The sequence below is a fragment of the Barbatula barbatula genome (genome assembly GCF_947034865.1).
Source record: "Barbatula barbatula genome assembly, chromosome: 19".
Classification (NCBI taxonomy): domain Eukaryota; kingdom Metazoa; phylum Chordata; class Actinopteri; order Cypriniformes; family Nemacheilidae; genus Barbatula; species Barbatula barbatula.
Window position 1 is genome coordinate 5,974,838 of NC_136782.1, and position 10,558 is coordinate 5,985,395.

At 38.1% G+C, this 10,558-nt stretch overlaps 1 protein-coding gene across 1 annotated transcript; it reads right to left on the reverse strand.

The window, feature by feature from the left end:
* Nucleotides 1-438: 438 nt before the first annotated feature.
* LOC306908784 (olfactory receptor 10A6-like) lies at nt 439-10,174 on the reverse strand (the record flags this gene model as incomplete). The annotated part of the gene is made up of 2 exons (XM_079481971.1): nt 439-827; nt 9,211-10,174. 2 exons carry the CDS (start codon nt 10,172-10,174, stop codon nt 439-441), a joined length of 1,353 nt encoding a protein of 450 aa, XP_079338097.1.
* Nucleotides 10,175-10,558: the final 384 nt, after the last annotated feature.

Consider the following 10,558-nt stretch of genomic DNA (forward strand, 5'->3'; position numbering starts at 1 on the left):
CGCTCAGCTGACTGGGGGGCAAGCGGGAGAACATCTTCCTCCCTAGTGAGCCTCCCCACACAGGTACTGTGCGGAGCCAGGGTAGAGGAGCTTCAAAGTCTGCTAGTTGTGCCCAATTGGCCCAACCAGACTTGGCTCTCGGAGCACACACTCTGACGGCCACTCCCCCCATAGCGAGAAGGGCACAGTCTGGCACCCGAGACCAGACCTCTGAGACCCCATGTCTGGACCCTGGACGGGACGAGACGATCTGAAGAGACCTGTCTCCCGCTCTGGTGAGCATGGTCCCTCAGGCAAGAGTACTACTACTAGGTGACTGTCGCTATAAGTAGCGCCTCATCTCGCCCTGCAGCACTTCCTGCAGTACAGAGTGCCTTGATCTGAGTCATGCTGGGCAGCACGACCCGATCAGCAGATTCCTAAGGGGCACAAGGGGGGCTAATCCCCCCTGTCGTTATCCGTACCCTCCTGGGACCTTAACATGGTCCTGGTGGGCCTGCGTAACGCCCGTCGGAGCCCCTGGAGAACTCGGCCTTTCTCGAAAGATGAAGACGCTTCTCCTGTTGGTGCTACATCAGGAGGGTAGGGGATCAGCACGCACTCTCCGTGTCCAGCGGGTGCCTTGAGTTGGGGTACCCCACGTGGGCTAGACCCCAACCTGGCCACATGCCCAGAGTCCCCACCACCCCCATGCGGACTAGGTGGTGGGGAACCTGCAGGCACTCCCCCTGGTCGGAAGTCCCAACCCTTTCCCTGTTGTGCCCAGTACGCGCCCTGCGCCTCTACTCGGACTGAACATGGAGCACTCGCTCTGAGCAGCTCTTTGTCTGTGTCAGGGGACAGCGGGGGGCTGTCTCCAAACAGAGACTGGCGCACTGGATCGTGGACGCCATCCCTTGGCTTGCCGATCTCAGGCCCCTGCCCACTGTAGTGACGCTCACTCAGCCGGGGTGCAGCCTCCTCATGGGCATGGACTCAGAGCGCCTCTCTGGCAGACATCTGCAGAGCTGCGGGTTGGGCTGCGTCCAGCCTTTTTTTTTTTTTCACAGGCATCGAACCTGTTTCGGACCAGGTCTTGAGTGAGACTGACGTTGGCAGGGCGTATGCCTGCGAAGCGCCTTCTCCCCTATTCATGCAAGTAAGTGCCGCTATTCCGGCCTCCCCACTTCCTCCATTAGACAAAGTATAGGCATTCCTTCCATCACCAAGCACTTGGGGAGTACGAGCCTGGTGGGCAGCTCGTATTCACGGCCAGTACATGTGAGTTTCCCTCACGAGGTGAACCCTTGTACCTGGGCTAGTGCTCCACACGTAGCGACTCCCCTCCTTGGGTAGTCCCGTCTGACGCTTTCTCACTCTTGGTTCCCGTTCCGGCGTTACATACGTAACAAAGACGTTTTATCCACACATACCGCTAAGAAATAAGGCCACAAAGTCAGGCTTTAGACTGAAGCTGCGCTCGTTAAAATGACAAACGACCTGCTTATAGCATCAGATAAAGGTAACATCTCACTCCTGGTCCTGCTTGACCTTAGTGCTACGTTTGATACTGTAGACCATAACATACTTCTAGAACGCCTACACAATTGTATTGGTATTTGAGGGACAGGCACTACAATGGTTCAGATCTTACTTGTCAGACAGACATCAATTTGTCCGTTTAAATGGGAAATCATCAAATCTAACGCAAGCAAAATATGGATTACCTCTGGGATCAATTCTAGGACCCGTGCTGTTCTCCATATACATGCTGCCCCTCGGAAACATTATTAAAAAACATGGAATTAGCTTCCATTGCTATGCAGATGATACACAGCTATGTATCTCATAAAGACCAGATGATTCCTCCCAGCTATCCAAATTGTTCTAATAAAACAGAAAAATTACTTATCGGACCAAAGACACGCAAACCAAATATTTCGGATTATTAAGTGCAAGTTAAAGGATGTACTGTTACTCCAACAAATACAGTAAAATATCTAGGCGTTATATTAGACAGCAACCTGTCATTCCAAAATCACATCTCAAATGTCACAAAAACAGCCTTTTTCCACTAAAAATGTTGCCAAATTACGAAATATTCTGTGTGTTGCTGACGCAGAGAAGATTATTCATGCATTTATGACCTCAAGACTTGACTACTGTAATGTGCTATTTAGTGGTTGTCCTGCATCATCAATAAACAAACTACAGTTAGTTCAGAATGCAGCTGCCAGAGTTCTTACCAGGTCCAGAAAATACGATCACATAACCCCAATTTTATCAACCCTTCACTGGCTACCCATTAAGTATCGTATTGACTTTAAAGTTCTTTTAATCACTTATAAAGCCTTAAAGGGTTTAGCCCCTACCTACCTAACAGAGCTTCTATCACACTACAACCCATCACGCTCTCTAAGATCTCAAAATGCAGGACTTTTGATAACACCCAGAATAACTAATTCCACCAAAGGGGGTCGAGCTTTCTCATACGTAGCACCTAAACTCTGGAATAGCCTTCCTGATATTTTTCGAGGATCAGACACACTCGCCCAATTTAAATCTAGATTAAAGACACATGTTTTCAGCGAAGCATTCACTTAATGCAAAATAAACCACTGGGAGACTACTGACATTAGATATGATTTACTAGATGCTTATACTGTGTTTTACCTTTTTTGTGTTTTTAATTTCCCCGGTAAAGCTGCTTTGGAACAATGCACATTGTGAAAAGCGCTATTTAAATAAAATTGAATTGAATTGAAAAAAAAACTATCCTGGTCTCATCAGACCTGAGAATCTTCAGGTGTTTTTTAGCAAACTCCATGCAGGCTTTCATGTGTCTTGCACCTAGGAGAAGCTTTGTTTTGTAACACATCTGTGCCTTGCCACAATTCTGTCTCTGAGCTCTTCAAGCAGTTCCTTTGACCTCATGATTCTCATTTGCTCTGACATGCACTGTGAGATGTAAGGTCTTATATAGACAGGTGTGTGGCTTTCCTAAACAAGTCCAATCAGTGTAGTCAAAGACAGCTGGACTCAAATGAAGGTGTAGAACCATCTCAGGGATGATCAGAAGAAATGGACAGCACCTGAGTTCAATATATGAGTGTCACAGCAAAGTGTCTGAATACTTAGGACCATGTGATATTTCTCTTTTTTTTTCTCTTTTTGAAATAAATCTGCTAAAATGTCAACAATTCTGTGTTTTTCTGTCAATATGGGTGTTGTGTGTACGTTAACTGAAATGATTTTAGCAAATTGCTGCAATATAACAAAGAGTAAAAATTTAAGGGGGTCTGACTACTTTCCGTACCCACTGTATTTGTATATAGCTTATGTGTTATCATGCATATTTAAATAGGTTTGGAACCTACATTTACAATGTTTCATCACACTTGTCTTCAATTTAAAGACTGATTTAATAACCATAATCATGGAATAATGATGAAGTGGCTACTGGTTTTGCTTTTCTTTTTTAAAACATAAGGGGTGGTTTCCCATGCAGGTCTTAAGACTAGTCCAAGATAAATGTTAGAGCTCTCTAGTTGCACTGACATTTCCGTGCTATCATTTTGTCTCAAAACACGGGCAAGTAATGTTATTGTAAAGCATGATTGTAAAAACTTACATTTCCTAATTTAACTAAGGAATAGTCCTGGTGTAATCTAAAAACCACCCCAAATGACTTAAGATATTGAGTATACAATAAAATATAATATATGTTGTATACTGTAGTATACTTAGCACCTGGGCTAACACTTTACAATAACAGTATATAAATGATCATGTACTAATGTTCAAACTAAGTGTTACTTTATAATGAACCAAAGATGATTTAAGGCATGTAGAATTAACCTTAACTACAACATGAGTCGCACAAATTCATGTGTGAATAAAGGCTACCTTACTTACATGTTAGTACATGTTTGTTCATTCATGTATTAATTAACAATGGGCTTAGTTAAATGTTACTTGCTCTAATGAATTAAAAGTGCCCTGTTTAAAATACATAACAAAAACCTTTGGATGGCACAAACAATTTTTTGTGCCTTTACCATCTGTAAACTCAACAACACACAGTTTCTCTTGTTATTATTCCCATTTTCTGTACATTATTCTTATTTTATATATGCAATTGTTTTAAATCTTTTTAAACTGTAAATCTTTATTATAATTTGTGTGATTAATGTTGTAGTTAAGGTTCATTCTTGATAAGTATATGCCTTAATTTATCATTAGTTCATATTAAAGAAACACTTAGTTTGAATATTAGTTCATGATCATTTATATACTATTATTGTAAAGTGTTACCCCACCTGGTGTCAATTATATATATATATATATATAAAACAAGTAGATTTAAAAGTATAATGCTTTATTTTTTAACAGATGTACATTCAGCATTTTAACTTTTGTTTTAGGGCCAAAAAAGAGACTGTGAACTTCAGTTGTACGAACACGGACATCCTGTGAGTTCCAGCAATTATAAATAATTGTTACCATTAACATATTGTATTTCTATAAAATATGCAGTGTGATGTTTTAATGGTCATATGATATGGTTCAATAATAGATGTACATAGAACGAAAGGGCACCAAATATTAACAGTCGGATAATACAAAGAGTGACTTTTTAGTAAGAAGTGTAAAACAACATGCTATCAACTTTTTTCATTATTATGTACAGAGAAGAGTGCCTTAAGTAGAACTTTGAACTCTGAATGCGACCTTTTTAGTTATGACCTCCTTGATTTTTTTAGTTTTCACCCCATAGATAACTGGATTAATGATAGGGGACAGTATCAGCACATACAAAGAGATTATCACACGCACAGTGTAAGGAACATGTCGCATGTTGAACCGGCTTTGGAACAATTCAAATGAACTACCAATTACAAAATTAAGTAATGCTACTAGGTGTGGAATACATGTGCTGAATTTAACTTGTCCTCCTTTTGATAACCGTAAACAGATAAGAATAATCCTTACGTAAGTATAGAAAATAATGACAACCAGTATAACTGTAAGGGACATCATAGCTACACCATACATGTTAATACTTGCTGTGTCCGAGCATGCCAGTTTTACCACAGAAAAATTATCACAGTAGACTTTTTCAATGGTCACGCCACAAATATTAAGTTTTGCTGTAATTGAGATGGTTATTGTAGATCGCACAAAGGGCAAAAGCCAAGAGACAGCTATACCAAAAACAACTTTTCTACGAGTGAGTATTTTTTCATACTGTAAAGGATAACATATAGAAATATAGCGATCATAGGCCATAACTGTCAGGTTTGTTATGTCACAGCCACCGTAGGTATAAATTGAAAAGATTTGAACAAGACAGGACAGCCATGTTATTTGATAGTCCTCTCTTATAATTGTACTCAAAATAAAAGGTGCAATAGCAGAGCCACCATATAAATTAATACACGCCAAGTTGCAAATAAAGAAGTACATTGGCTTATGTAGCACTCTTTCCACACATATTATATAAATAAGTACACAGTTAGAAATAATCATGACTGGATAAAGTAAACATAGCACAGCCACAAAAATATATCTCTGGTCATATATTCCTCTGTATCCATCCAGAATGAAGGAAATATTTTTCATGACAGCTTGATTCCTGGAAAACAGGGAAAAGAAGATTGAAGAGATAAACAGAGATAACCTTTTTTAAACAAAAAACTACATTGTACTCAAAATCCTATATCATACTATACAATAAATACATCAGCAAAACACTACAAACAAATGAATACATTAACATGTAAATTAAACACATGCAGGAGCTTTTTAAAAGAAAAAAATAAATTAAAAAGAAAAAAAATCACATATTTCTCTAACATTTACTTGTAGGTACACTTGGTATACTTGGTGCAGTGCTGTTGCCCTTTGCAAAATGACTGCACACAACCAAAAGGCCCTATATTTAAATGCTGACTACTGAAAAAAAACATGCAAATCCACGAGGCTTCATTCGCCATGATTTCTTGTCCCTAGACGATTTAGTTCATCATAAAAAATACTTTCATCCTCATAAAAATGCTAAACAATTATTTGACTTATATAACCCGTTTTAAAAAAATGCAATACTCATAGATGCTTTGCTTGTAGTTTATCCAAGTCTTGAATGAATGCGTGTTTTAACAATAATACATTAGACATGCTTGTTTTCAATTCCAAAATAAAATGTGTTTTTTCAGTATTCGTTTTAAAAACGTTGTTTGTCACAAACCAGAATGTTCATACATGTTATTTTTTTAAAAAAATGTATTTTTGTTATGCTGTTACATTCATTACTAAGAAGGTGGCAAAAAACAAGCAGCAGTTAGGGGTGTGTAGCAGAGCCAATATCTGTAGTTGTATTTGTTTTAATTTAAAAAATACACCAGAAGCCCAATTTTAAATGTAATTTCATACATTCTTTACAGTACAGAGCCATACCGAGCCTAACTATTCCACGCATTGGAAAAGCACCAATTGGTGTTCTAACTCCTCTCCTCCCTACTCCTGACCATAAGGCAAATTTGGCCACATGTCGGGCAGACATGTGTGGGAACCACTGTTGCAGAATTTGCAGCGCTGGCTTTAAGGAGTGCTCGCTTCTCTTGTGCTATGGTTGTCCTTCTAGCTTCAGATGTCTGGCAGCCTTTGTGGATCAGCGTGCGCCATGTTGATCAGTCTTGTGCCAGGGTTTCCCAGGATAACCATAAACCAATCCTGATGTCAGACGGACTCCAGGATGCGCCTCCTCATCAACCTCGCAGGTTGGTGCTCAGCCCCCTACCTTAATCGGGGTCAATGAAGTAGGGGTTTTCACCCCTAAGACATCTCAGCCAGAGGGACGGGCTCGATTGCACCCTTCTCCAGAAGGGAGGCGACATCGAGCCGAAGCACGGGAGCCGTCTCGCCTCTGCTGAGGAACTATTTCCACAAGCACGGACTGGCAGCTTCTCGATCACGAGCACCCAGGGTTGTCACCATTGGACTGAGGTTTTCTACATTTGTCCTAATAAAATTCCCCTCCGGGGTTGTTTACATCTGCCGTCTTGTGTCCGTAGTGTCTCTTACCTTGCCACACTTTATTTAACCAGAGAGGAAAATCACATTGAGATAAATATCTCATTTACAAGTGAGCCCTGGCCAAGGTAACAGCACACAGTAAACATAATAAAACAGACAAAGTAAAATCACACCACACATACACTAACTCACACACCCACAACCACACACATACACGATCAAACATACAACAATAAAAAAGTTAAGAACAGGTGCAGACAGTTTGGAATGTTTGGTTGAGATATAACTTAAAATCATTGATTGAAATAAATACACTTAGTTTCAATGATCTATGAATCTCTTTCCAAGCAGTTGCTGCACTATAAATAAAAGCTGTTTTTCCAAACTCTGTCTTCATTAAGAGAACATTTAAAAGAATATATCTACTTGTACGCAGATTATACCCTTGACTTTTAACAGTTAATAGTCTAATCATATACAGAGAAAGCTGGCCAACTATGGTCTTGTACAAGTATAAGCTAATGCTTGTACCTTCTTAAGTGAAGTGAAGGCCAACCCCCATTTCATACAATGCACAATGATGAGTATAATAATTTGTACGAGTTATAAATCTTAAAGCAGAGTGATAAACAGAATCTAATGATTGTAAAGCCTTAGTAGTATTTCTATAAAAAAATCTCCATAATCTAAAACTGGTAAGAAGGTAGCTTCCACCAACTTTCTCTTAGCTGACTGTGAAAAACAGGCACTATTCTGAAAATAAAACCCCAGCTGTAGCCTTAACTTAGATAGCAATTGTTTAACATGTTACTTGAATGATAAGTCCTCCTCCAACACAAAGCCTAGGTATCTGTAGGAGGAGACCAGTTCTACAGATTTACCCTGCAGAGTGTAAAGAGATAATGGAGAAGATTCATAATTATGTTTCCTAGAAAAGACCATGTATTTTGTTTTTGTATCATTCAGAACCAATTTTAAAGAGAGGAGGTTGCGCTGAACTATTACAAATGCTTCCTGCAACTTTGAAATGCAACTATCAATGGATGATGCAGAACAATAAATTATGGAGTCAGCTGCATATAAATGAATACTTGCACCAAAATGGACCCCTGTGGCACATCAGATTCAATACTGAGCCTATCAGAAAGAGCCCCCTTAATTTGCACCCTTTGGCTCCTATTCTTTAAGAAATTCCTAATCCAACCTAATGTGGTGGCAGAAAGACCAATACCGTGTAAACGAGATAAAAGAATACCATGATTGACAGTATCAAAAGCTTTGGTCAAATCAATAAACACTGCAACACATGATCTGCCATTATCTAAGGCGCAGGTAATGTCATTAAGAACTTTCATAGTGGCAGTTACCGTACTATGATTCTTTCTGAAACCGGACTGAAACCTAGACAAAATGCTGTTACTCACCAAAATTTCATTTAGCTCTTTACTGACAATAGATTCTAACATTTTGGCTATAACTGATAGCTTAGAAATTGGTCTATAATTATTTAAGTTAGTTGGTCCACCACCTTTCAACAGAGCCCCTGTTTGTATGTTACAAGAGCCCTTGTTTGTATGTTCCAAGATCTCGTGTTTGTTTTTTCCAAGATCCCTTGTTTGTATGTTTTCACTCGTGCATTTGTTTCTGTGAACGAAAGAGATCATAATGGAATTATGCTTAGGGCACCAAAATGGCTAGCAGCGGCACTGCTAACAGGTAATTGTTTGTGATGTGAGGAGTCTTTCTGATAGAACTTGCGCAATCTTACATTTCCACCAAATCTTGACATTAAAGAAAAAGTATTTTCCTTCCTGTAGTTTACTGTTCATGTCTCATCAAGCCAAAATGTGGCAAAAAAGCCTTTTTACAGATTAAAAAAAGTTAAAAGCAAGTTAGCTTTTGTGCCATAATTAATATTATAAATTATTATATTACAATCAAGATCTGGAAAATATCAGAAATTGCAGAGGGAAAAATTTATGTAAAAAAGTAAGAGTCACAGTAAACGGGTCTAATTTTGACAAGTTTAATTAACACTTTTCACCAATTAATTTACATTTATGTGTATTTATAAATATAGAATAGAGTTTAAGCAATAAAAGCAAAAACATAACATTCTAGATTTATATATTCAACAAACATAAAAAACTGTTTATACAGACATTTTTTTACTACACATAAACACTGAATTGTTACAACATTCCTTATGTTCCTTCCTTAACTTGACATCAATAGCAAATATTCTTCTTCTCAAATATTTACTGAGACTATCACTGATCTCCTTTGTTCTTATCCCATAAATAACTGGGTGAAGAAGTGGAGGGATGAGGATAAAATGAACTGACATGAACACATTGACTTCTTTTGAAAGATAGAAATTAAAGCGATTATATATCACAGAAAATAGTGTTGCAGATGAAAAATTTATAAAAGTAATCAAATGCGGTGTGCATGTTTGTAAAGCTTTCTTCCGAGCATTAACTGATGCTTTTAAAGACACACACAATATTTTGACATAGGATAAAATGACACAGATTAGAGGTAAAACAATAAAAACAAATATCATACATATGCCATAAATATCTCCCAGTGTACTTTTAACACAGGCGAGATTAACTACTGCCAAATTGTCACAAAACAGCTTGTTTATTGTATACCTGCACAAAGGCAATCTTGACGTGATATACATGTGTACAGCTTGAGAGCCGATCGCTAGAAAGTACACAGTTAATAGCATCAGTTTAATTTTACCTGGTGTCATGATGTTATGATATTGTAAAGGATTACAAATTGATACATATCTGTCATATGCCATAAGGGTCAATATAGCATAAGCACATGTTCCATAAATATTAACAGAAAACACTTGCAGGATACAGTCCAAATATAGTACATATTTCACATCAGCAAGAAGATTTGACATAATTTTAGGAATTACAGCAGATGATCCGATCAGACCATTAACAGCCAGGTTGAATAAAAATATGTACATGGGTTTATGGAGAGTTGTGTCTATATAGATCACCAGCATCAATGTCACATTTGCAAAAACTGTTGTGATGTAGACGACAAGACAAAGCACAAACACTCCATAATTTAGTTCACCAGGAGGTCCATAGCCGGTCAAAATCAGAGTGATATTTACACTTGGCAGAAGCATTGTTATCTGTTGAAGAGAACATGATGTATTTTGCATTGATCTTTTAAACAAAAGTAAATAAGCAACGCTTCATTATTTAAGGCACTACTAAATACATTTCATACAAATTATTGAATGGGTTAATGTATATACCTCCCTTTAAATATAATGTATAGTAAATATATCAATATATGACATTGTAGTGTATATAATATAACAAAGTGATAGAAAATATAGAATAAGATATTAAATTATAGTTATATTGCCTGGCAGCTTCAATTTTAAAAATCCAATAATTACAAGTCATGCATTCAAGTCAATGCACTGTGAAATAACCAAATACATACAATATAGTTTTGGGCCTGGCTGTCATCTGACTTTAAGAGCTTGTGATTACACTTTATG